General features: G+C 42.7%; 1 protein-coding gene across 2 annotated transcripts in view; it reads right to left on the reverse strand.

The window, feature by feature from the left end:
* Window positions 1-9,639: 9,639 nt before the first annotated feature.
* FAM149A (family with sequence similarity 149 member A) overlaps window positions 9,640-27,512 on the reverse strand; it is a 56,266-nt gene continuing 38,393 nt past the window's right edge. For both annotated transcript variants that reach the window (XM_039241226.1, XM_039241225.1), the window contains 10 exons: window positions 24,403-24,528; window positions 23,305-23,475; window positions 22,265-22,455; window positions 21,340-21,494; window positions 17,169-17,272; window positions 16,497-16,706; window positions 14,536-14,656; window positions 12,929-13,057; window positions 12,524-12,602; window positions 9,640-9,860 (listed from right to left, as the gene is read on the reverse strand). In XM_039241226.1, the coding sequence (XP_039097157.1) occupies window positions 9,787-9,860; window positions 12,524-12,602; window positions 12,929-13,057; window positions 14,536-14,656; window positions 16,497-16,706; window positions 17,169-17,272; window positions 21,340-21,494; window positions 22,265-22,455; window positions 23,305-23,475; window positions 24,403-24,528 (1,360 nt within the window). In that variant the 3' untranslated portion in view covers window positions 9,640-9,786. The remainder of the gene's footprint in view (window positions 9,861-12,523; window positions 12,603-12,928; window positions 13,058-14,535; window positions 14,657-16,496; window positions 16,707-17,168; window positions 17,273-21,339; window positions 21,495-22,264; window positions 22,456-23,304; window positions 23,476-24,402; window positions 24,529-27,512) is intronic.

Genomic DNA, 27,512 nt, shown 5'->3' on the forward strand with positions numbered 1-27,512 from the left:
TGTTTGGTCTATGGGAAACCGAAAGACCGGAACACGCCTCCTGGGTTACAGCGAGGGTGGCTGAGTGTTCAGTGACGGCACTGAAATGGGGGAGGAGAATGGGGTGGGATCGCGGGCAGCTGCGTGTGGCCAGGCCGGGCTGGGCTTGGGGGATTCGCCCACGGGAGAACTCCAGCTAGACAGAGCCGCGTGTTTAAACAATGAAAGGAAGAGGCATTTGGTTTGAAATTCAGCCTTTGGGGCTTTTTTTTCCCCTCCCCCTCTGGCCGGGTCTCTAACCTCTTGCTTCCTTGCGCAAAGGGCAGTGCTGCGCCCTGCACCCCGGCTCCTGCATCGCGCAGAGCAGCCGCCTACCTTCATCGGGGGCAGCTGTGGGGCAACGACCTTAGAAGCACCGGTTTCCAGTTTGCATCCAGTGGCTGAATGAGACAAGGGAGAGCTGAGTAAGGTTGCTGTGGTCCAAATATTTTCCAAAATGTATTTGGGACCGTGAAAAGGCCGCACCCAAACGAACAAGGGAGGGAGGAAGGTCAAGGCCTTGGAAAGACATGGGAGTAAGAGAAGCTGAGAAAGACACAGAGGAGTGGGGTGGTTGGTAAGGGAGTTATAGCCATTTCTTCAAGAGGGAATGAAGGTAAATCACTGAGCCTGCAGAAGGAAATTTCAGGAAAGTGACCAGGATACTGGAATCCTGCCCAAGGACTGTGTTCCCTAGCTACCAATTTCCCTCTGGTCTTCAGGCTGAGGTGCCTCAAGCCTGCCTTCGGCTTAAAAATAAAACTGTCAGTTACTCTGCCAGCAAAATGGGTATATTTGGAAATAGCAGAGCTGCAATTTTGAGACACACCAAAGACAACAAGACCATAGGCAAGTCTGGAGAACAAAGAAGAAAAAACTTTTAAGAAATGTTTATTTTTCGAGTGTGAGTGGGGGAGGGGTAGAAAGAGAGGAAAGGACTGAAGATCCGTAGCAGGTTCTGCACCAAAAGAAGGGAACCAGTGTGGGTGTCCAACTCACAAACTTTGAGATGGTGACCTGAGCTGAAGCAGGTCACTCAATGGACTAAGCTGGGGGGGGGGAGGGGCGCAGAGAAACCCCAAACACTCTTTTACACAAGAGAGAGGGAATTGGGAGTGGCTGCTAGAAACTGAAAGTCCATTGGCTAAACTGGGAGTTCAAGATGTATCAGCTTCTCATTGGCTGAGTTATGGCAGTCTCTCATTGGCTGTGCTGTTGCTAGGGGAAGAGAAAAACCTTGGCCCGCCCTCGCCCAAGTACCCGTGTGTTGAGTATGCAATTGAGGAAGAGTGGCAGGGTGTGTGAGCTTTCCCTTCTGGCCTCCGACTCCATTTCAAAGGAGGTTTCCCTTTATTTTTATTTATGTATTATTACTATTATTATTATTTTAAATATTTTTATTTATTTCTAGGAGAGAGAGAGAGAGAGACAGTATGAGCAGGGGAGGGTCAGAGAGAGAGGGAGTCACAGACCGAAACAGGCTCCAGGCTCCGAGCTGGCAGTCAGCACAGAGCCCGACGCGGGGCTCGAACCCAGAACCACGAGATCATGACCTAAGCGAAAGTCGGACGCTTAACCGACTAAGCCACCCAGGCGCCCCTATTATTATTATTTTTTTTTAAGAGAGGGAGATGGAGAGAGAGAATCCTAAGCAGATTCCATGCCCAGGGCAGAGTCCAAGGTGGGGCTCATTCTCACAACTAGAGATGATGACCCGAGCCAAAATCAAGAGTGAGATGATGCTTAACCCACTGAGTCACCCAGGTGCCCTGGCGGTTTCCCTTTACTAACTTACAAAGGGCCCAGACTGGAGTGCCCATCTCCTGGTGGCGGGTCCCTAAGCTATAGGAGAAGTGGCAAGGAAGAAAAGTTGAGAAATGCCCTGATTCCTACTTTGTTTAATTAGATTAGTTTTTGTCTGCAGCTATTGAATATCAGGTTTCACTCAACCATTTACAGGGCCTCTTTGAGGTAGAGAAAAATATTGCCTAGGGCATTTCTCCAACTGCTTTAACGTCATCTGTAACTACCAACATGCAAAGAAGGTTCATGAAATATCACGTAAAAAACTAATAATAAAACAAGTTCTAGAACAGTATGTAATGCCATGTCATGTTTGGGAGAAAAAGTTTCTTTCTCTACAGCTAGACTAATGTCTGGAAAGAAAAATACTGATCAATTCTATGGAGTGAGAATGGAGAACATATTCTTGGTATTTTATTCACTTCTCTATTCTTGGATCACATTAAGACTTTAAGAAAACATATCTAGGGGTGCCTGGGTGGCTCAGTCGGTTAAACATCAGACTTTGGCTCAGTTCATGATCTCACGGTTCGTGGGTTCGAACCTACCTCGGAGCCTGTAGCCTGCTTCAGATTCTGTGTCTCCCTCTCTCTCTGACTCTCCCCTGCTCACGCTCTCTCTCTCTGTCTCTCTCTCTCTCAGAAATAAATAAAAACAGTAAAAATTTTTAAAAATAAACAAAAAATAAAAATAAAATGTATCTAATATCTTTAATATCATTAAATATAGCTAATGATTTTTTATTTTCTCTCTAAAGGACTGAGTCCACATCTCCCACTAGATCCATTCCCTGGCTCCCCTTTACAGAAAAATCCCTCACTACACTGGTTATGCCTTTTCGCTTGAATTTCTCTCCTCATATCCTCTCCTGAGCAGTCAGGCTTCTGCCTTGTCCATTCCACTAACATCAGTCTTGTCAATGTTGCCAATATCTTCCCTGTGGCTAAATCTTTTGAGTTCTTTCTTGGCCCTTATCTAAATTGACCCATCAACATGTTTGGGTCCTTGTCACCTCCTCGGAAAACTCCCCCCCCACCCCCGCACTTGACTTTGGCATTCCACATTCTTTGATTTTTGTTCTCCCTCCACCACTCATTCCTTTCAGTGGGCTTTGCTAGTTTCTCTTCACATCCCGTGCCTCTAGATGTTAAGCCCAGAACTCTTGTTTACCCTGCACCTCTACACTCAGTCTCTTGGTTATCTCATTAGTTTTGACACTTAAATATCATCTATATGTTGACAGTTGCCAAAGGTATCCCTCCTGTCTGTATTTCTTCTCTAAACCCCAGGTGCAGCTCTCCAATGCCTCAACATCCTCACTTAGGCATCTCAAAGGTGACATGTCCCCATGTGCTCCCTAGTGTTAAGCCAAAGAGTAGGAGTCTATCTTGATTCCTTTCCTCCTACTACACAGCCAATGCTACAGCAAATCCTACTGGCTCAAATTTCAAAACATATCCGAAGTCCCTTGACTCCTCAGCAGCCGCACCACTACCATTTGATCTGAACATCCTCTGAGGGCAGGTTACATCACTCTGTGCTCAAAACTCTCCAGTGGCTTCCTATTTTAGATAATTTACAATTTCCAAGGTCAAAAGGGATCATACCCCCTCAGCTCCTATTATTTTACTGATCTCATCTCCTATTATTTACCCCTTGGCTGATTCCATGCCATGTCCCACTGGCCTCTGCTGTTCCTCTAACCTCTAGAGATGCTAGAGGTTTAGGTCTGTGTGTTTTTCCTTCTGTCTAGGATTTTTTTTCACCATATATACATGCCTCTTTTCCCATCTTCAAGTCTGCTCAAATATTACCTCTGCAATAAAGCCTTCCCTATTTTATTTGAAGTTATACCTCTTTCCACTGTTACCTTACCCGGCTATTGCTACCTGACCTTGCATTATGTTTGTATTGATTTGTTTATAATCATTCTTCTCCACTGGAGTCTAAGTTCTATTAGGGCAAGGATTTTGTCTTGTTCAGTCCACTGCGTAGAACAGACTCTTACACAAAGAAGGTGCTTGATGCGTATTGGATGAAATAATAAATTCATGATTATCACAGAAGAATGTCATCTTCTGGGGGGAAATGGTTAAATTAGGACATTCATAAATGAGATAAACCTCTCACAATCATGTGTCATTATGCATTTTTAAATCACTGGCAAAAGTTTGCTTATGCAGTTAAAAATAAATGACTGAATAACCTGTGTATTAGAAACTGTGGAGAGGTACACAAATTATATAAAAATTGGGAATTGAAAGAAACTTTTTGAGTATAATGAATTTTCAAAAGCTCTTTCAATACTTTTATTAAGAAGTATAGTGCTGAGATCAAAAAGAATGAAAACTTGCCATTTGCAACAACATGGATAGAGCTAGAAAGTATTATGCTAAGTGAAATAAGTCAGTTAAAGACAGATACCGTATGATTTCTCTCAAATGTGGAATTTAAGAAACACAACAGATGAACGTAGGGGAAGGGAAGGAAAAATAAAAACAGAGAGGGAGGCAAGCTGTAAGAGGCTCTTAAATACAGAGAACAAACTGAGAGTTGCTGGAGGGAGAGGCTGGTGGGGTGATGGGCTAAATGGGTGATGGGCATTTATTGGAATGAGGACCGGGTGTTATACGAAAGTGATGAACCACTACGTTCTACCCTAAAATCAATACTACGCTATATGTAAACTAACTTGAACTTAAAAATAAATTTTAAAAAATTATAGAGATAAAAATCCTAAATAATGATCTGTAGTCATAAGGAAGCAGTGAAAATAAAAATGTAATACTTACATTTCATGACATTATAAAAATGTACCCATGTACATGTATGCCAATTAACATTGAAATTCTATTCTAGTCAGAATAACATCAGTATGGATACTTCCCTTTGTATTATTTTAAAAAAATTTAATATTTATTTTTAATTAATTCGTTTTTAATTTACATCCCAGTTAGTTAGCATAGAGTGCAACAATGATTTCAGGAATAGATTTCTTTTTTTTTTTTAATATTTTTATTTATTTCTAGGAGAGAGAGAGAGACAGCGTGAGCAGGGGAGGGTCAGAGAGAGAGGGAAACACAGACTCCGAAACAGGCTCCAGGCTCTGAGCTGGCAGTCAGCACAGAGCCCGACGCGGGGCTCGAACCCACGAACCGTGAGATCATGACCTAAGCGAAAGTCGGACGCTTAACCGACTAAGCCACCCAGGCGCCCCAGGAATAGATTGCTTAATGCCCCTTACCCATTTAGTCCATCCCCCCTCCCACAACCCCTCCAGTAACCTCTGTTTGTTCTCCATATTTAAGAGTCTCCTATGCTTTGTCCTTCTCTCTGTTTTTATATTATTTTTGCTTTCCTTCCCTATGTACATGTTTTGTATCTTAAATTCCTCATATGAATGAAGTCATATGGTATGTGTCTCTAATTTCACTTGGCATAATACCCTCTAGTTCCATCCACGTAGTTACAAATCGCAAGATTTCATTCTCTTTGATTGCTGAGTAATACTCCATTGTATATACATACATACCACATCTTCTTTATCCATTCATCCATCGATGGACATTTGGGCTCTTTCCATACTTTGGCTATTGTTGACAGTGCTGCTATAAACATTGGGGTACACGTGTCCCTTCAAAACAGCACACCTATATCGCTTGGATAAATACCTAGTAGTGTAATTGCTGGGTCATAGGATAGTTCTATTTTTAATTTTTTTTGAGGAACGTCCATACTGTTTTCCAGAGAAGCTGCACCAGTTTGCATTCTCACCAGAAGTGCAAAAGAGATCCTCTTTCTATGCATCCTCGCCAACACCCATTATTGCCTGAGTTGTTAATTTTAGCCATTCTGACAAATGTGAGGTGGTATCTCATTGTAGTTTTGATTTGTAGTTCCCTAATGATGAGTGATGCTGAGCAATTTTTTTTGTGTCTGTTAGCCATCTGGATGTCTTCTTTGGAGAAGTGTCTATTCATGTCCTTTGCCCATTTCTTCACTGATTATTTGCTTTTGGGGTGTTGAATTTGACAAGTTCTTTATAGATTTAGGATATTAACCCTTTATCCGATGTCGTTTGCCAATATCTTCTCCCATTCCATCAGCTGCCTTTTAGTTTTGCTGATTGTTTCCTTCACTGTGCAGAAGGTTTTTGTTTTGATGAGCTCCCAATAGTTGATTTTTGCTTTGGTTTCCATTGCCTCCAGAGACATGTTGAGTAAGAAGTTGCTATGGCCAAGGTCAAAGAGGTTTTTGCTTGCTTTCTCCTCTAGGATTTTGATGGCTTCCTGTCTTACGTTTAGATCTTTCATTCATTTTGAGTTTATTTTTGTGTAGGTGTAAGAAAGTGGTCCAGGTGCATTTTTCTGCTGTCCGGTTTTCCCAGCACCATTTGCTGAAGAGACTGTCTTTATTTCACTGGGTATTCTTTCCTGCTTTGTCAAAGATTAGTTGGCCATACGTTTGTGGGTCTATTTCTGAGTTCTCTATTCTGTTCCATTGATCTGTCTGGTTTTGTGCCAATACCATAGTGTCTTGATGATTATAACTTTGTAATACAGCTTGGAGCTCAGGACTGTGATGCCTTCAGCTTTGGTTTTCTTTTTCAAGATTGCTTTGGCTATTCGGGGTCCTTTCTGATTCCATACAAATTTTAGGATTGTTTGTTCTAGCTCTGTGAAGAATGCTGGTGTTAGTTTGATAGGAATTGCATTGAATATGTAGATCGCTTATCTAGCAGTTTTCTATGGTATTTTACGTTTTTATATTATTATTAAATTCCTTCATTCCTTCCTTGGTTTTGGATGAGTTAACAGGCATTTCAATTAACAGTCATTAACCTTCATTTAAAAATTGATCTCAGGAGTGATTCAATTTGCCTTCAATTTTTAACAAAGAAATTCTAAGACGTACTTATCAAGATAGATTATTATGAAAACACCGCCCCAGTTCTGCCCTGATCAGTTCAAAAAGCACCATCCTTGATGTAAGCATCATTTACTAAGCTCTAAATCTCCTTTCACCTATAAATGAAGAGTACAGGTATAAAAATATATGCTATAAGCAGGTCTTTTTAAAGTCAGTGGCCAAGCCATGCCTCTGTTATCTCTAAAATTGTACCTTCTCAGGGCACCTGGGTGGTTCAGTCGGATAACTTCTGACTCTTACTTTTGGCTCACGTTATGTCTCAGAGTTGTGGGACCCAGACCTCTGCCAAGTTCTACACTGACAGTATGGGGCCTGCTTGGGATTCTCTCTCTCCTTTCTCTGTGCCCCTCTCCCACTGATGCTCATTCACATGCTCTCTCAAAATAACTAAGTTTTTGAAATTAAAACATAAATAAAACATAAAATTGTACTTTATCCTCCAACTGAAAATGTTTAGAAGATGGGAATCAAGATTGCTGTACTTGGTTCTATTTTTTAAAGCATTTTTATCAATACATAGATAAATGATAGATTTCCATCTACAAACCTTTGAAGCCACATAGAGTAAACCTACCATAAAGTCTATTGAGCCGTTCTCTAATGTTAGTTTGGAATGCATATCAGTCATTTTCCCTTCTAAGTCTGTGATGATTGGGAAGGAGTTGCATGGTTCCTGGAAATGGATAGGAATTAGCTTGAGCTGTTCTGGAAGAGCAGGGTGTGGATGGAAAGCCTCCAGTTAGCAGGAATTAGGGAGCAGAGAGCACCGGACTAGAGGCCCTTGGAAACAGACACTCCAGACAGCTCCCATGTCCAGGAATTCCTCAACATCTGAGAGCTGCCAAATTAGACTATTTTCTCTTATAAGTGTCTATAGCTGCTGTTGGGGGAGTTTTGAAAATTTTCAAAATGCTTCAGTCTGTTATGTGGGGGAAACTAAGCATTAAAAATATTGCCTAGAGTTATGGAGCTGGGGCCATCCATCTACTCCCCGACATGTTCCACTACTGTATAAAGTGAGTCAGGAGAAATGTAAGGGAGAAACGATCAGAAACATGGCTCTAGTAGCATTTTTGTTCAACCCTCTGTGATCAAGGACAACACTAATTCGACACACTTAATTTCCAGACGTCTCTAAGTAGGCAAAGATCCTCTCTTACAACCAGAAGTATGTCTGAAAATAATTTATTATACATTTAAATGATAGAAGAACAAGTTTCATTGTAGATCAATAAAAATAAATGGATAAAATATAAGTATCTGATAGAAAAAAAAGTTGGTGATTAGAAATCTGAGAATATAAAAGTCTGAACACAAGTCACTATAAAGGAAAATCATGGGGGGGGGGGCAAAGAAAATGACCCCAGGGGCGCCTGGGTGGTTTAGTTGGTTAAGCATCTAACTTTGTTTCAGGACATGATCTCAGGGTTCATGAACTTGAGCCCCGACTTGGATAAAATATGAGCCCTGCTTCTGAGGAGCTCCAGCCCTGCTTTGGGTGAACACAAGCCCCACTTTAGTTAAGAAACAAACCAGGAGCCCCGCTTTGGTTAAGCCCCGCTTCTCTCTCTCCTCCTCCTCCTCCCTCTCTCTCTCTGTCCTTCACTCACTTTCTCCCTCTCTTTCTCTCAAAAAAGAGGGAAGGGAAGGGAAGGGGAGGGAAGGGAAGGGAAGGGAAGGGAAGGGAAGGGAAGGGAAGGGAAGGGAAGGGAAGGCAAGGGAAGGGAAGGCAAGGGAAGGGAAGGGAAGGGAAGGCAAGGGAAGGCAAGGGAAGGCAAGGGAAGGCAAGGCAAGGGAAGGGAAGGGAAGGGCAGGGCCCTAGAGCCTGACCTCCAACTGCTCCCCTCCCCTTGGCAATCCCTATCCCATTTTCTATGCACACCAGATAGGGGCTCGAGCGTGGAAGAAACACAGAGCAGGGCGAGTGGACAGAGGAAAGGGCCACTGCTTTAGACAGAAGGATTGGGGAGGCTTCACAGCAGAGGTGACGCGTGAGCAAAGATGAGACTGTGTTAAACCACGCAGTAGGCTGCTGCAGCGCTTCAGTCCCGTGGACGAACACCTTCACCTGCAGACAGCAAACAGACACCCACACACAGTATGGTTTCCATTCAGCCTTCAAAATCAATACATTTGGAACACTTTTGGATAGACTGCCTGAGTTTGAGCATGAAAACCAGTAAAACGAAACTGGCTTGGGAGACAGCCACCGACACCCCTCAGAGACGCTCCTGACTTCAAGTACTTTTTAGAAAAAGGTGTAAAGGGACACCTGGGCAGCTCAATACGTTAAGCGTCCAAGTTCAGCTCAGGTGATGATCTCATGGTTTATGAGTTCCAGTCCCGCATCGGGTTCTGTGCTGACAGCTCAGAGCCTGGAGCCTGTTTCGGATTCTGTGTCTCCCTGTCCCTCTGCCCCTTCCCCATTCATGCTCTCTCTCTCTCTCTCTCTCTCAAAATTAAACAACATGAAAAACATAATAAAACAAAATAAAATACAAAATAAAAGAACATTTAAAAAATGGTGTAAGAAAGTCATCACGACAACCAGAACAGTCTGAATCTTAGTTAAATGGACATACAGTACCAAAGAGGGTTTTGCTATTTTCTAAAGAAGGGAGTGACATCACTTCAATAGCGTCCAGGATTTTGATGGACTAGTGACAGAATGAGACACAAAACATATGGCAAGACACAAAGTTACAAAATGGCTTATTCCTAGATAATGTCCTCTCATATGTTAGGTAGTGTGTGAATACATGCACTGATAGTGTGTGTGTCTTTATATGTGATTGGTAAGGTGACGGATTATAAACACATATTAGATCAGAATGCTTCCGGTAAAGACGGTCGGTGAATTTGACTTGTCTTCTCTTTACAACGCAAAGGTTCAAAACTAAGTTGTTTATTTGCCTGCATTTCTCTCAGCCGGGCTCACGTCCCACTGTCAGACAAACAGATACATAGTGTAATACTTGTTCTTCTGCTATCCCTGTGATAAATGGCATGCTGGGACTCCAGCTGCTCCCAGCTCCATCAAGATGCCACTTGGAATCTCTTTCTTGAAGTCAGAGTCGTCCTCTGAAAAGATTTAGGTGGATGCTGTGAACCTGAAACACCAACCAAAAAGTAACTCCCATTAACCTGCTTAAAAATTCCAGCTCTCAGAAGGATGGCTTTATACATTCAATGCAGGTGATATATATATTTTTTTTAAGAAAAACAGGGGCGCCTGGGTGGCTTAGTCGGTTAAGCGTCTTGACTTTCACTTAGGTCATGATCTCGCGGTTCGTGGGTTCGAGCCCCGTGTCGGGCTCTGTGCTGACTGCCAGCTCAGAGCCTGGAGCCTGTTTCAGTCTGTGACTCCCTCTCTCTCTGACCCTCCCCTGCTCGTGCTGTCTCTCTCTCTCTCTCTCCTAGAAATAAATAAAACATTAAAAAAAAAAAAAAAGAAAAGAAAAACAAAAAACTTTCATGTTGCTTTTACATAAACAGGGAAATATGTGAAAACTGCCACTGAGGGTCCTGAGAGGAAGGAAGGATGCTGTTCCCCTTCTCCATTTAGCCTAAGTGCTAGCCCTGTGTCCTCCCAGAAGTGGCTGGTGTTGCTAGAACCTTCTACCCTGAGGTGGATCCCAGGAAGCTGAGTGGTGAGCTCCAGTGGCCCTACTACAGCACGGGCGCAGAAGGAATGTCAGCTGCCTTAAGAGACCCTTCCCACTACTGGGGATACCCCTCAGCTTCTCTTCTTTTTCTTCTGCCCCAGAACAAAGGTTGATAAATTAATAGCTCCTGGTGCTTCTTGACCTGGAAGCAAAGCCTGTCAAAGAAAGCTTGTCAGAGAAAAAGAAAAATCCTTGGAAATACAGAAGTCTCTCTCTTATCTACCTCAGTTACTTCTATAGCAATGAGAAAGGCTCCCGGCCATCAGTAGTAATAGTCACAAAATTATCGATAACAGAATAGAGTGGCTTAGTATTGGGGGTAAATTAAATGTGCGGAGGTAAAACAAATTCAGAAATCCAGTTCCCTCTCTGAACCTCTAATCCTGTGCGCCCAATAACCTATTAGACAGCTCCACTTTGCGTCCTGTGGTCAACATCTCCAAAACTAAATTCATCGATATTCTCTGAGCCCCATCTTTCAGCACCACCATCTACCACACATCCACGGACTCACTCTCACAATACCACGTGACGATCATCCTGATTTGGCATGGCCCACCCCCCGCCAGGGAAGCCCCTCCATCCGTTGCCGAGCTGCACATCCAGCTGGCACTTCTGCTCATCTCCTCATGGTCCCTTCCACCTTCCTCACTACGCTGAGTGCTCCCCGGGGCCCAGACTGGTGTTTGCATCCCAGCCCTCAGCTCAGAGTATGACACAGAGTGAGTACCTCATATGCTATTTGTTAATCAACACACTGATGCCTACTTTCCTCCTGACCATTGACAATTAAGAGCAATGCCTGATGAAAGGTAGCATGACTGCCTTTTAGAGAAAGAGCTATGGTCACTGATAATAAGAGCTACCAATGCTAGGGAATATGCAAGAAAAAAACGCAACAGAAAGGCATAGCACCCTAGGGCTATTCGCACAGGAGAAAATCTGTAAAAGGCTAAAGAATCTTTGACATCACAACGCTGTAGAACTACAGAAGGGCTGATATGAACAGTGATAAACTTAGTGTGTTGTCACAATGCTTCATTTTTACTAGACTTATTTTTAAATTATAGCACTTGCCTTAAAACAGCACATTACCCTTTACGTTTCACATTATCTATAATACAAATGATGCCTAATTTTTGAACAAACAACATATGCCTGGAATCTAGTGAGGTCTTTTCTATACATTTTCCCCAATGACTGTTTGATCAACACAGCCTATTATAAGAGAGGAAACTGAGGGGCGCCTGGGTGGCTCAGTCGGTTGAACGTCCGACTTAGGCTCAGGTCATGATCTCACGGTGTATGGGTTCGAGCCCCATGTCTGGCTCTGTGCTGACAGCTCAGAGCCTGGAGCCTGCTTCCGATTTTGTGTGTCCTTCTCTCTCTGCCCCTCCCCTGCTCATGATCTGTCTCGCTCTGTCTCTTAAAAATAAATAAATGTTAAAAAATTTTAAAAAAAATAAGAGAGGAAACTGAGGCCCAGGGAGGTTGAGGCTCTCCCAAGAGAGCTCAGGAAGTAGGATGGAAAGCTGGCACTTGATTCCTGAGTGGCACGATGCAGGACAGTATGATGCTCCTTAAACAAAACTACCGGTAACAGTTTTGAAAATTAAAATATCACGGGCCTGAATTTGGACTAGAAACTTTTCTCTAAAAATAGTTATTAGGCTGAAAATAAGTATTTTTCCGTAACACTCTCCATTATAAAATATTTGTATTGATTTTATGAGGCATTTTTATAAATTAGATCTTCAAAGGGAATTAAGAGTAGGGTGTTATGAGAAAACAAGAAAACTGTAGTGCAGAAAGAGACGCTGATTTCTCATAAGACTCATAACACAGCATTTCCTTTTCCTGCGAGTCAGGTCCCAATTTAATGAAGAGCATGTGGGCATTTTCCCTTTATGACTAACAGCAGACAAGGGCTTCTCTGTGCAGTTCTGCTCTTTCTAGAGACCTTTGTGTCTGGCCATAGGTGACAAACACGTGGTATTTGTTCTTACCTGGTCAAAAGAGTCCTATTTAGGTAGATAATCTTCAGATTCTCTTTCCAAACTTGAAACTTCACATAACACATCATTTATTTATATGCAGAGAAAACTGACCTGTCAAAAGACTTTGACTTGTCCATGTGTGGCCAGCAAATTCCATCAGGGTCAATGAACCTTTTCGAGGAGTATCTAACTGTTAGAAGCAAAATAAAATAAGGGGTGAGCTCTATTGTCTCAGGTATTTTTTCAAACAAGACTCTTTTTTCTTAATGTTTATTTATTTTTGAGAGAGAGAGTATGTGAGCAGGGGAGGGGCAGAGAGAGAGGGAGACACAGAATCAGAAGAAGGCTCCAGGCTCTGAGTTGTCAGCACTGAGCCCGACGCGGGGCTTGAACCCACAAACTGTGAGATCATGACCTGAGCTGAAGTCGGATGCCTAACCGCCTGGGCCCCCCAGGCAGCCGATACTATTTCAGATATTTTTTAGAAGTCAAATTTTAGGTTAACAGACGACCTACCCGAAATGTGTGGGTTGTGCTGGGTCTTGAAAACTGTTCTATGGTCAGATATCTTTCTCGAAGAGGTGAGCGTTCTAAACTGTCAGGTACTGCACTTAACACACGGTTCTGCGGATGCCTCCCTCTGTACTAAACAAAGGATAACATGTTTTGGTTTCAAGTAAATGCATTCCTTAAAAAGACAAAAGAAGATTTCTTTCTTTGTGCTTTAACCATTCACTCATTTATTCATCCATTCATTCCCTTACTTGAAACTTCTATGTAGATAGGCAAGTATAACATCTATCAAGCATAAATGTCCAAATATATTTTGATTATATCGTTTTTTTATTTAACCTGAGAAAACAATAGTGTCTTAATAGATAAACCTAATAGAAAACCTAAAAGATAAACCACATAATATTCTCAATATTAAATTATAACAGAAATTTTGCATTTATGAAGCCTCTGACTTTTTTATGTGATGTCTGCCTTCTTTTACGATTTTACTCTAAGCCACAACATTCTAAGGTGACACACGAAAGCTGTGCAATTCTTGCCTTTCTAGGAATGGATTCTACTGCTGTTCTCGAGGACGTAAAGGAATGCAAGAGGAAACACTTCGTCAGCTTTTCTCCTTAGGCCTTTATGTTCCCACAGCTGGGGTCGTTCGATGTTTTATGAAATAGGGACACATTATTTGTACGGGAGCGAAGTGGGGAGTCTCTGTAACCATGGGGGGAAACCCGGTTATGCACACTAGCAGCCCCAGACCTTCCCCAGACCTTCCGCCATCGAGTGGCTGGGTGGAGCCTGGGTGTAGACACTCCCCCCACATGGCAACAGACACGGTGCACATTAGCTGTAAAAAGGAGAGCTCAGAAAAATGGCTGGGGCGTTCTACTGAGCTCTTACTTTATGCAGGCACTATTTCCCAATTTCCCGTGCATAAATTCATTTCATCCTTTGAACAGTCCTCTGAGGGAGGAATCACAGTGGCCCTTTTACAGGTGAGAAAATAAAGGCATGGGAAGGTTAATTTCTACTAAATCACACAGTTTGAGTGGCAGGGTTCAAACACAGATCTCCCTGCTTCCTGACCCGACCTTCATGCTATTGTCTTTGCAATACCATCCTGACTATCAGATTTGCTTTGACACCTGGACTTTCTTTTTTTTTTTAATGTTTTTATTTATTTCTAGGAGAGAGAGAGAGAGAGAGAGAGACGGTGTGAGCAGGGGAGGGTCAGAGAGAGAGGGAGTCACAGACTGAAACAGGCTCCAGGCTCTGAGCTGGCAGTCAGCACAGAGCCCGACGCGGGGCCCGAACCCACGAACCGCGAGATCATGACCTAAGCGAAAGTCGGCCGCTCAACCGACTAAGCCACCCAGGCGCCCCGACACCTGGAATTTCTGATTCAGTTCAAACCGTGTTTTTATTCCACACAACAGTAAATTAACCCTCCCACCTCCCGTCAGTTCTGGCATGCCAGTTACTCTCAGGAAGCAGTTTATGGAGACATTTCACGTTACGGAGTTCATTCACAATTGCCCAAATTATATTGTGTGTGTTCGTTTTCCAGCAGACAACCTAAATGGTGCGCTCAAATATAATGAAATCTGTCTTACAGGAACAGGTTGAGATCCGGGAACTGCCACCTTCTGCTCACCAGTCTCTGAGCCTATGGGGGGTAACCTGCTCCGGGAGGCAGGGGCTGGTGGGGGGGACCCCCGGTCTATGCCGGTTTGCCTGTGAACACAACAACATGTAACTGAGCGCCGGGCAGAGAGAGGGGGAGAGGGGGATGGACCTCACCACGAAGCTCCTTGTCGGAACTGCTAATCGCAATTGCCTTTCCAAAGAAATGCTCACGCAGGATGAGCAGAGTGTCGGAAAGACAAATGTCAAGAGGACACGGACCACCAGCTCCAGTCACCTTCTCCTTGCTCAGCAGTGACCGTCGAGCTGTATGTACTGAGCGCTCAGCGATGCTAGTCCCTGTGCAGGAGATGGAAATAATTGAAGATCTAGTTCCTTCTCGTAAGGGGCCTATAAGTTACTGAAAACAAGATGAAAACCCATGAAGTTATTAGAGAACAGTGTAATCAGTTCATGTAATAAAGGGCTATGCTAAATGACTCTAAATATAAGTGCTGTAGAACTTTAGAGAACAGAGTAATGAATGAAGGATAAAATTAATCACAGAGGTGGAGGGCCTAGATGAGGAAAACTATAAAACCTTATGTAAGGTCACTAAAAGGAGATGCAAAATATATTCTTTGATGGGAAAACTAAATATTGAAAATGTCAGTCATCCCTACATTTTTAATAGATTTAATGCTATCAGGTTCAATGTGATACTTTTCGTTCTTGAATTTGACAATCAGATCATAAAGTTCATCAGGATGGGTGAGGAAAGGTCCAGAAGAGACATTCCCCGCCAGACCCTGACCTGGAAAGATTGTCTGGTTCATGCACAAGAATAGAGAAGGATATTCTATAGTAAGATTCTAATTCATTGATTCATTAGTAATCAAGTTATGAAAATTAAAATATGACCATATTGGCTATCAAGTTTTTAAATACACCTACTACCCATAGTTTAGAGGCTGCATAGAAACAGTTTCCCACCAGTGGGACTATTAATTGTTAGAACCATTTTGGGAAGAGCTTTGGGAAAATATGTGAAGAGTCACAAAAGTACCCATAATCTTTGACCTGGTAGCTTTACTTCTAGGACTGTACCAACAGGGAAAACAATTTCAAGACATCCTTACTAGGATTTATATTGTACATCTGAAACTAATATTATACTGTTTGTTAAGTAACTGGAATTTAAATAAAAACTTAAAAGATTTATAGAAAATGATGTCCACTGTACATTATAATAGTGAAAATATAGAAGAAAGGAAAAGTTTCAGTAATAGGGGAAATATTTAATAAATTCCCACATCCCCATATGTTATTTTCCAGTCATTAAAATCATGCTTTCAGAAATACTTAACACCGTGGAAAACAGGAATCATATTAAGTGAAAAAATATGAAAAAAGCTGTAATAGTAGGATAATGTAGTGTTAGAAAAAAAGATAAGGGAAAGTAAAGAAGAAACGTATTCATAGATAAAATCAGTAGTAAACTTATCTGCAGTTAGCATTTTTATATTTCTATGTGTTCGGCATATGGTGACCTTTGACGCCCACTCATAGTCTGGGTACTGCTCTCATGTTCTACTGTGAACTTGTCGTACTTTGATAGAAAAAGCAGGTTACTTTAATAGAAGTAAAAGAGCATGAACAAAATCCCCATGAAGTAAGGACCAGTGTAGCTGGTGTGTTTGTGGGTCAGAGAGAAGGCAAGGCTGACCCCAGTCAAGGAGGGTGGTGAGAAGTAATGGGAAACAGGTATGCATAATCAAAGATGGTGACGTTGCCCCAAGCAAACATTGGTTATTGGTGGGACAAACAATCCCTTACTTTTTTTAATGCATAAAACACAGATATAAAGAACAGTACATAGACTGTACAGTAGATTTGTCTCATCCTCCATAACATGTGGTGTTTGCTTTACCAGCAGAGAAACAAGACTTACAGTTTTGTTCCCCTAAGAACTTCGTCACTGTACACGTTGGGGGTTTTCATTCTCTGAGAGTCTGAAGTAAGAGAAGGCAGCCTCGTATGCGCAGCTGTTTTCCTCGTGGAAGCGTGGAGTCCGCGAGCATCTGAGACACGTCCCAGACGGTGCCGGGCCAAAGACGGAGCACTGGCCCCCACGCCCAGTGATTTGTCTTCTTGCTCATTCCTGGGGGGTGGAAGTCAAGTTCATTACTCAGCTGTAGGCATTAGGTGAGCAGGGCACAGATAGATGTGTCCTTTAGAAGGCACTGTCTAGAATAGTGCCTAGCTCAAGAAGATACTTCTAAATATTGGCTGAATGCATGGACAGACTATCATTTCATTTCAATTTTAGTTTCAGTGAAGAATCATCCAGAGGAAAATAAGATCTAAGGTTCTCACTGACTGCAATCATATAGTAGAGCCCGGAAGATGAAGAATTCACAGCTATCTTCCTCTTACCTATCGACCCTAACCTAATACCAGTCATTCTGTGGTTGATATTAGAGCAGTGCATTTTCTTTCTTACACATGGCCGCATCCTTCCCTGAACGTGCTCACGCACACCCAGAGCACGGGCTTTTGCCGTCTTCATGCTCAGGTGTATCCAGCATAGAGAACAGGCTGGGTAAGTATTTCGTATACGTACTGTGTTCTATCTGCAAAATAGGTAGGTCTCTGCTGAAGCGGTTTTGCTTGAATTGTCATCACACCACTCAAATCATTGTAAAAATTGTTGGAGAAGCGGTGAATCTGAGAAAGGTAAAAACAGTAGACGTTAAAAGCACCCAGTGCCTCTGCAAGCACTGGCGGCCGTCGGGAAGCAGCAGGAAACAAACGGCACACCCCAATAGGCTAATGTGAGGAAAAGTTTTCTTTCTTTTCTTTAATTTTTTAAAAATATTTACTTATTTTTGAGAAAGAGAGAGAGAGACAAAGTGCGAGTTGGGCAGAGAGACAGGGAGACAGAATCCAAAGCAGGCTCCAGGCTCAGAGCTGTCAGCACAGAGCCCGATGCAGGGCTCAAACCCACGAACCCTCAGATCATGACCTGAGCAGAAGTCAGATGCTTAACCGACTGAGCCACCCAGGTGCCCCCGAGGAAAAGTCTTAAGAGGGAATATGCTTTATAAAGATGTGGGAAGAGAAATGACCAGGGAATCACTTAATTTCCCAACATGATGTAACAACAGCACAGTAGGGGCTCATTACCACTTGTAAGCTGGACGTGGCAAGAAGGGAGGGAGAGGTTTCTGGAAGCCGGAAAGGGTAGCTGCAGGGAGAAATGTCACCAATCCCTGCGACCTGTTAGAGAGGCCAAGAGAGAACAAATGTCCCACCGTTCTGCTGAGCTCCGAGAGCTATGGGGCAAGGGAGCCCTCCAAACAGCCAGTATGCGGCAGCGGCCAGGGCACGCCATGGTGAAGAAGGCAGAGAGAGATTCTGGAAAAGTAAAGAAAGGGTACCCGGCTCCTAACTGGGCTGCTGCCAGAGGAGGTCTTCACAGCCTGAGGAAGGTAGCTGCCCAGGGCCGGCACAAGAGCCTAGGAAAAAAACCCAAACACCAGATCTCAAAGGCTTACGTTTGAATCCCAATTCTAACCCCTTCCTGACTGGTGGTCTTAGAAAGCTTACTTTGTTCTTGGGAGTTCTAATTTCCTGATCTTTAGGTTGAGGATAATGATACATACTTTGTCTGAGAGTTAAGTTAAATAGCACAGGGAAAGAATGAAGTAAGGGCTAAATAATCCTGAATTCTCTATTTGGTCACACAATATGACCAACTAGCAAGTAAAACAACATTGTATCCGGCAAACAGGATTTCCGAAACTAGAATTGTATTCTAGTTCAAGATTAGATGTGGCAACCACAATCACATTTAGCCCCCATGCTGAATATGTAAAAAAAAAAAACATGTTAGCGGAATAAATTAAAACCTATTGTAACTACCGCCAGAACACTTTGACTATTCCAAAACAGGCTCTAATGATACTTTATTTTCAACTTTGTCATCCATTCATTTCCTTTTAACATAGATCCAAATGAAAACAATGAATCAGCTGTAAAAAAAGAAAAACATTTCTGAAACCCATTAAAGCCATGAAAAGAGGGTTGCCTGGGTGACTCAGTCGGTTAAACGTCTAACTCTGGATTTCAGCTCAGGTCATGATCTCACAGTTCATGAGCTCGAGCCCCACATCGGGCTCTGTGTTGAGCCTGATCAAGGTTCTCCGTCTCTCCCTGCCCCTCTCCTGCTTGCACGCTCTCTGTCTTCCTCAAAACTAAAAAAAAAAAAAAAAAAAAAAAAATTAAATCTATAAAAAGAAAATACTTCTAAAAAACTCCTTAGATTGATGTTTCCGTATTTTGCAACCTTAGTTCTATTTTGCCTGACACGTCTAGATTCTTTTCTACATTGTCATCAGCTGCCCATTTTGATGCGATTCATACTGAATATTTGAATATGCAAAGTGGGAAACACTGCTGAACCTCCCAGAGCAGTTTAAAAAGACCAGAAAAAAATAAAATAAGCGGGAGCAATCCCAAAAGTTTATTTTGACAGGCAGAAGCAAAGACGTCTTACCGCAAAGCCCTTACACTACAGAGTAAACCAACCCTATTAGATATTTCTATGTTAAATAACTGCTCCCTGAACCACACATCCTGTTCAGGCCTGTGTTCTTTTACACTTGGTGATTTGCTCCTCTGCTAGGTGCATATTTTTGCCTCTGCCTTGAATATCTTCCCTTTTCCCTTCAGCCTTACCAAACCCTCCGTGTCATTTAGGATTGAATCATGCATTACTCTACTTTATGGAGGGTGTGCTACTTCTCCTCTGAACCTCATGGCGTTCATGAGCTAAAGGATATCAACTTACAATATATGATGTGATGCGATGTGACGTGATATATGATCTGATATACAATTTGCATCTGGTTATAATGGAAGCCAAGGCTATTGAGTGCTTACTCTCTACGATGTACTCAACATCTTATCTCCTTTGCTTCTCACAGACTCCTCACAGATCCCATAGATAATGAAACTGAGGCTTTAAGGGACTGATTCAAGATCACAGAGCTCGTAAATTGTGCCACTGGGCCGGACACTTGTAGTTCTATGGCTCAAACTCTCATCTACCCTATTATCTACTGACTGCCTCATCTTGCCTGGGCGCATGTGTGCGTGCAATACTGTTTATCCTGGCTTGACTCCCTCCAGCTAAACTGCATGTACCTCAAGACTAGGAATCCTGTCTTACCCTCTTCATCTGCTTCCCCTCCCCCGGCCACACAAGACAAGCTGTGCAAAACATAAAGTCCAGGGGCGCCTGGGTGGCTTAGTCGGTTAAGCGTCCGACTTTCGCTTAGGTCATGATCTCGCGGTTCGTGGGTTCGAGCCCCGCGTGGGGCTCTGTGCTGACTGCCAGCTCGGAGCCTGGAGCCTATTTCAGAGTCTGTATCTCCCTCTCTCTCTGACCCTCCCCTGCTCATGCTGTCTCTCTCTCTCCTAGAAATAAATAAAAATATTAAAAAAAAAAACACACATAAAGTCCAAACTCTTCAGTGTTACTGAATGTCTCCCATGGACAAGATCAGCCTTTCCAGCCTCACCTTCCACTAAGGAAGCAATTCAAGAAAATGTCCTGAGTGCCTAGTTCACACCAGACTCTTCCTTAGGAACCCTCACCTATTTATAAGATTTTATCCTGACAGCAATACCTTGCACAATGTATTATCATCATCATTCCCCAGATAAAGGGAACTAAACTTCGGAAAAGTTAAATGACATGTCTACAATAACTCCCCCATAGGTTCCTGGCTTTCAATACTCTGGTCTTGACCCAATGCCCCTGGCGGTCCCAGCTTCCTCGCCTCTAATCCCACCCCGTCCAATCACTCTTCTCTACACACACCCCTTCCACCCCCCCCCGCACCATGCCTCTGCTTGCCCCGAAATGACCCAGGCGGATTTCCTACCCATGCAAGCCCTACTTGTTTCTTTCCATTTCTACTCAAATTTCACCTCCAACCTAAAACATCAAGACTCCAGCTCCAGTCAGGATGAATCGTTCTCTCCTCTATTCTTCTGAGGTCTTGTTTTGCACAGACCTGACACAATGTATTGCATATGACTTGTATTATGCTTTTCATTCTACTAGATCCGGGACTATGCTTTCATGTATATGGTAAACACAACTCAACACGCCTAGTATGGTGCACTTAATGTAAACTCATTAAGGGTTGAATGGATCCAATATACTGGCTTTTTTTTTTTTTTTAATCATTTTGGAGGGAAGACCAGAGAACATCTATAACCTTCATATTGGTTATAAATGTTGTGGAAAAGTAGTTTTTCTCTTTAAATATATGGAGGGGCACCTGGAAGGCTCAGTTCTTTAAGTCTCTGACTTCAGCTCAGGTCATGATCTCCCTGTTTGTGAGTTCGAGCCCTGTGTCGGGCTCTATGCTGACAGCTCAGAGCCTGAAGCCTGATTCAGATTCTGTGTCTCACCCTCGCTGCCCTTCCCTTGCTCTCTCTCTGTCTCAAAAATAAATAAACATTACAAAAAATTTTTAAAAGTAAAAATAAAAATATGAAAATAGCTCTACAGCTCAAGGCAGGTGGGAAGGAAGTCTCAAATCTGAGTGTCTCTATTCTATTGAAGAATATGGTGGTGCTACTAAACCCTATACAAAAATTATTTTTAAATTTTAGTCCAATCAACAGACCCAAATACTTGATATTAGAACAGCAGACACTCTGACATAGAGGCCAGACACAAAACTCTTAAAGAGAGAGACTGGTAGAAAAACATGTACCTGAGGTGGATGAAGATGAGAAGCCAGGGATATACTTCGGGCTTCAGAGCTTCTGGATGGGGGAACACTCAAGGCATCAGTGTTCATACGAGAAATGAGCGTAAGTGGAGATTTATTCTCAGCTACTTTCAATTTTTCTTTCTGTTTCTTTCCTTCTGGGTCAATGACCAAAAAAATCAATATTAGGAAACATATTATCTAATATAGGTACTTAAAATTCTCTAAGAGAATATTCATTCTGAGTTACAGTGAGTCTGCGATGGCCACTGGACCGTGTAGAACACACAGACCCCACAAAGCAATTGTCTGATATGACGCTTTCCGCACACACATTCTATCATTTCAATGGTAGGTGGAAAGCGAGGGATTATGCACTGGGGCAAGAAAAATTCTTGCTATAGTATAATACCCCAACTAATCCAGAGATTGGGAAAAGAATATATTTAAATTAACATGGTCACTACCCTACTGATTACCTAACATTAGCCATTATTGTCCACCACTGACGTTCCTTCTTGACCTCAAGTCGTTCTGAGAACATTTTAGGAGGTTAAACGAAGTGATCGTTAAATCATCTGTGTGTCCAATTTACAAATAACGTCATGAACAATTAAAAACCAATATCCTATTATTAGAGAAGGCTCCCTATTATTAGAGATTTTTAAAGTGACTTTTAGCTTCTTTCTTGTATCATCCTATGTTAGTGTTTCAGAAGTGCATACATGTTATTTTTACAACTCAAAAAATAATAATGTCCTTTTCGAAAGGATTAAAGATCACTTGTGAATGAGGGCGGAAAACCTACTTCCCTTCTCACCCAATCACATGCCAGGTGTGGCCAAGCTGGGTGGGGGCACATAGCTGGGCAACGGGGGTCTTTTTTTTTTTTTCCTTTTCATGAGGGTCACATGCTACAAATAAGTACCTGGGAGCGTAGCTTCCCAATGTTTTCGAATCAGCTCTTCGAATAGTTCTACCACATCTGTCCAGACACGATCAAACACTCCCGCAGCCACCGCGTCTCTGATACAGTCATGAGGAGAAACAGGAGGAAGTCCGTGTTTACGCCACATCCTATGACGATGAACTGATTTTTGTTCAGGACATTCATCATCCCTAAGAACAAAACCCAGGTAATTACTAAAAGTATCAGCGGTTAAAGTCAAAACAGTGCTATCTATCTATCCATCGATCCACCCACCCATCCAACCATCCATCGACCTACTATGCATGTATATTACACATATATGAATGAACATACCATTGTTTTATTTTTAAAAATTTTTTAATGTTTTATTTATTTCTGAGAGAGAGAGAGAGAGAGAGAGAGAGAGAGACAGTGTGAGCAGGGGAGGGTCAGAGAGAGGGAGACACAGAATCTGAAACAGGATCCAGGCTCTGAGCTAGCTGTCAGCACAGAGCTCAACATGGGGCTCGAACCCACGAACCGTGAGATCATGACCTGAGCCAAAGTCGGATGCTTAACCAACTGAGCCACCCAGGCGCCCCCATACCATTCTGTTTTAAATACCACATTGTGTGTTTAAAACTTTTTAATGCTACCAGTTTTTAATCACGAGGCAAATTTTTATTATTCAATATCTGTAACTTCTATCTAAGAACCAATTTAAGTCTCAGCATTTAGTGCAGAAACAGGGCCTTCCTCTTTGCCCTTCTGGACAGCCTGGAGGCCTCAGGTGGCCCTGTCCACTTTCATCAGCATGCTGAACACACACCCTGTGTCCTATCTGTGCCATAGGTCAAAGCAGAAAGGGAAGCGTGGATCTACCAGACATATCCTCTAAGGAATCTAAAAATTTGGGGGAGTCTATGACTCTCAAAAAAATGGAAAATCTTTTGGACAAGTAAAAACAACACAAAACACCAAATGAAAGGATAATCAAAATAAATGCCAAGTAAGTTAACATTATTATACTAGGCCAATGTCAAATAAATTCTAGTTACTCTTCTTTTCTGTCAAAAGCAAAATATTCTTCAATCTTTCCATCCACATCATAAATCTCTTCTTCCAGGGGTGGACACGCCAGCAGGTCAGCAGGCCGTGTGCAAGCGGGGCCCAGGAGGGCAGAGGCGGGACACACCGCTGGGAGTATCTGAGAGCCAGAGACGCACAGCCTGTGGGGAAAGAACAGACCCTCCGTGAGAGTGTGCAGAACATCAAGAATACGAGGCTTGGATGATTTGGACGAGTCTTTAAATTATCCACAAAGTACAGATTCCCAAACAAACAAAAATCATTGATTATTACATTTGATGAAAGTCATATCCTTAAAAGCAACATTTTAACACAGGCATCATTCAACATTTTAAGGGCCTTTTAAAAGCTTCACTTACTCTAGGCGTTTGAACCCCCTTGGCTGAAATGAAAAGATGTCACAGCACAGTCCCAACTATGTGTGACTGGCATAGTAAGATCTAAACCTGTTGGCAACCAAAAGAAAACGGGGTAGAGATTTATTTCTTCTGCTATTGTGTTGGAGCTTGGGATCCACCACAGGGGTCAGCTTTTGGTTTTGCATCTAGCCCGCCTTTCTGAGTCTTTGAAACAAAAGTTCAAACGTTAACTCCCTTGATATCTGTATTACACTCATCACCATCATCACCATTGTCACTATCAACTTAGAATGAGAAGCATCCTGTGAAAAGATGCTCTGCCCCAGCCCCTCACTGAAATCTAAGCTTCCAAATCAGTGGAGCCAAGGCTCCTGGCAAAGATAGACATGAAAAGTATAACTAAAATGAAATGAAAAAAAAAGGGGGCACCTGGATGGCTCAGTCAGTTAAGCATCTGACTCTTAGTTTCAACTCCGGTCATGATCTCAGGGTTTGTGAGTTTGAGCCCTGTGTGAGGCTTCATGCTGGCAGTGCAGAGCCTGCGTGGGCTTCTCTCCCTCTCACCCTCTTTCTCAACCCCTCCCCAGCTTGTTCGCTCTCCAAATGAATAGACTTAAAACAAATAAAATAATAAAAATAAATATAAATGAAGAAGTACCACTAAAATGAAATTAAAAGTACTTTCGAAAGTAACTTATAGGCACCTACTCTCTGCTGTCGTGGTTGCATCCGCAGGCATCCAGGAAGGGCGTGTGGACCACGGAACTCAGCTCGTTGCCCTGGAAATGTTGGAACCCTTCATCAGTTGGCACTATGAGCTGCCTTCCTAATACTCTGAGAAGGGGAAGAAAAGAAAAGAAAAAAAAGAAAAGAAAAGAAAAGAAAAGAAAAGAAAAGAAAAGAAAAGAAAAAAGAAAAGAAAAGAAAAGAAAAGAAAAGAAAAGAAAAGAAAAGAAAAGAAAAGAAAAGAAAAAGAAAAGAAAAGAGAAAGAGAAAGGAAATTATTAATATTTTTGATCAGAGAAAGGAAGACATGTTTTGCAATGCTGAAAGTCAGATGAAATGGCATTTTGAAGGCGTGTATGAAGTGACAAGGTACATGCTGGTCCATGAGAAGCACGATGGTGCCACAGAACAAGCCGGGGCTGTGAGGGAGCAGGACAGACTGTTCTCACCACTGATGAAAAGATCTGAGGCAAAGTTCTTGGGCTCTCTAAGCCACAGATTTCATCGGTTTGTTTTTTTTGTAGGAAAGATATAATAATAGTTACCTGTAGGGCTGATCGGTGGCTTAGAGATGACAGATTCAGACGTCTAAGGTAATGCTGGGCTCTCACAGGAGCTCTCTATGCTTGCTAATATCTACATAATGAATAAAACTATATAAATATACACACTGGGCTTACATTCTCTGCAGTCTTTCCTTTTTCCACCCTGCCCTCCTTCATTTTCATCTTAATTATTTAAAACAGAACGGGCAGGGCCAGGTCCGAGCTCCTGGCTCTTCAGTAAGTGCCCCACGCCTAGAAAAGTAAGCACCCGCAATGAATATTCGGTGGCCGTACTATACTCTTCAAGACACAGGGCTGATGAAGGACTGAAGAGAGAAGACTTAAAAACTACTGAGTAAATATTTCTTTTAAGTTACCTAGTTGAGGTAACCAAAGAAAATCTCTCTATATTTGTGTGGGGAATAAGCTTAGCAATTCCCTGAGGCTGCACCCATGGGTTAACAAGGCATAAAGAATTGGAAAGCCATAGGATGTTCACACCCAAGTTTGGGTAAAGGAGATTAGGTAAATAGGTATAGGTAAGGCAGGGCAAAGGCCCCCCATATAGGCCAAAGGTATATGAGGTGAAGAAGATTAGGCATTCGGGGTGGAAACACCCCCCTAACTTAGTACAAGAGCAGAAAGCCGCTTTCACAGGAAGGACCAAATTAGGTAAACAGGTAAATAGGGCTATAGAGTGGGGCTAATTAGCAAAAGAAAGGTGCCTTGTTGCTGGGAGCCACACCCGCTTCACTGGATGACAGTCAAAGCGAGGAAATGGCAGAGTTTGCACAGCCCCTGCCATGAGAAACGAAAACTGTTACCTCCTTCTACTACTGGCTCATGTTGGAAATGAGCCTGCTGGTATTGACCAGGCCTCACAATATTCCAGATCACACCGATATTCCCCACACAGATTCCTCATAAGGAAAAGCATATTCCTGCCTTTTCAAAAGAGATTTTAGATGAAAGCATTGTGGATGATTGTCAAAAGGCTCTTCCTATGGGCCTTGCAGATCCAAGACTGAGATAATAAAGGGGGTTAAGAACACAAGAGTTACAATTGAGCCTGGACCCTGAGACAAAGAGCCTAATTTAGGGCAGAACTTAAGTTAATACTTATACCTTTTCTAACTGGTGATGTATGGCAATCCCTTCGCTAAGGCCTACTTTCTGCAAACACCTTCCCTTACACTGGCGGCTGGGATGAGGATAGATAAGAGTAGCTAAAACATAACCTAAAAACAAGGCCGACACATTTAGGGCCTTCATGGTGTTTACACATGCAGCATCAAGTCAAAAAGGTTTCCACAAACAATTTATTAACCAGCTCAAAAACACTGGTCCTCTTGTGAGCCAGACAGAATGACTCCTGGCCTATCTATATACAAAGTAACCTATGTGTTGGGAGCCGTTTCTGAGCTCAAAGGTTGAGAAAGAACCTCCCTAGGAGGTTAAGGTGAGTTGCAGGGACTCTTACTGATCAGAGGGCGGCAGATATCCACCCGCACCCAGTTGTTTCGGCTTGGAGCACCAACCCCCAAGGCGTCTTGTGAGTGACTAATTCTGGCCTTGAATATGCTGATTGCACCCTGTGAAGGAACCTATTGTAGAAACTTCTTCTTTTGTAAATATGGAAGCAAACAATGTGTTACCTGAAAAAACTGTTTTTCTTAATACTTCTCCTTAAACAAACAAGCTATTGACCCCTGCTCACAGAGAACTAACTTCACCCCTTTTATGCTAAAAACATTGTCTTGTATGCTAAAGGACCTTCCTTCCCCATAGGAGAAGCATCTAAATCCCCTACCTCAATCACTATTGATAAAGGTTATGCGTGAGTCTTCTACAAATCTACGTTCCCGGATATTCTTACATATCAAAGAAATTTGTCATCAGAAATCATGGTCAAAGGCAAATGCCACTCCTGTGCAATCCCCCAAACACTTAATTATAAAATAAAGTTAAGCCCCAGTCAGAGCCGAGATGCCTGCCTGGTGACCAGAAAGATTCTCGTGGCTCCCTCATTCCCTCCCTCGCCGACACCGTCCCTGATCCTTCAGGGACGCCTGGACCAGGAGGATCCAGCCTCGGGCACCTTGTTGACCCTGCGGCAGCATGCTGTCTTTCTTGTCCCCTAGACCAGTTTAGGTAAACCGAGGTGGTGCCTCACATTTGCTATAAACACCGGTGCCAGGATTTTGTTTTGTATTGACCCAAAGCCCTAACACCGCCTATCTTCAAAACCCACTTTCCCTCACGTCCATGAAATGATGTTCACAATTGCATTGTCTCTTTGCGCACATCCATCACCATGTCTGTGAGCCTTCGGATCCTAACAAAAACGGAGCAAGGACCCTTAATCGGGGTACTTGTCTCCTCCTGTACATTAGCCTCTCTTGCATTTTCAATCCTGCGTCAGGCTTTCTTGCCGGACAAGAAAGAACTCCAGACCCAGAGTCTACCACACATTTGTAGGGGTGTTCTAATCTATTCTCCCCAGATATAATACAAAGGAACTTCACATAACTGAGATGAATTTTTCTC

The sequence above is a fragment of the Hyaena hyaena genome, unplaced genomic scaffold (assembly GCF_003009895.1).
Source record: "Hyaena hyaena isolate Hyena2069 unplaced genomic scaffold, ASM300989v1 scaffold_190, whole genome shotgun sequence".
Lineage (NCBI taxonomy): Eukaryota > Metazoa > Chordata > Mammalia > Carnivora > Hyaenidae > Hyaena > Hyaena hyaena.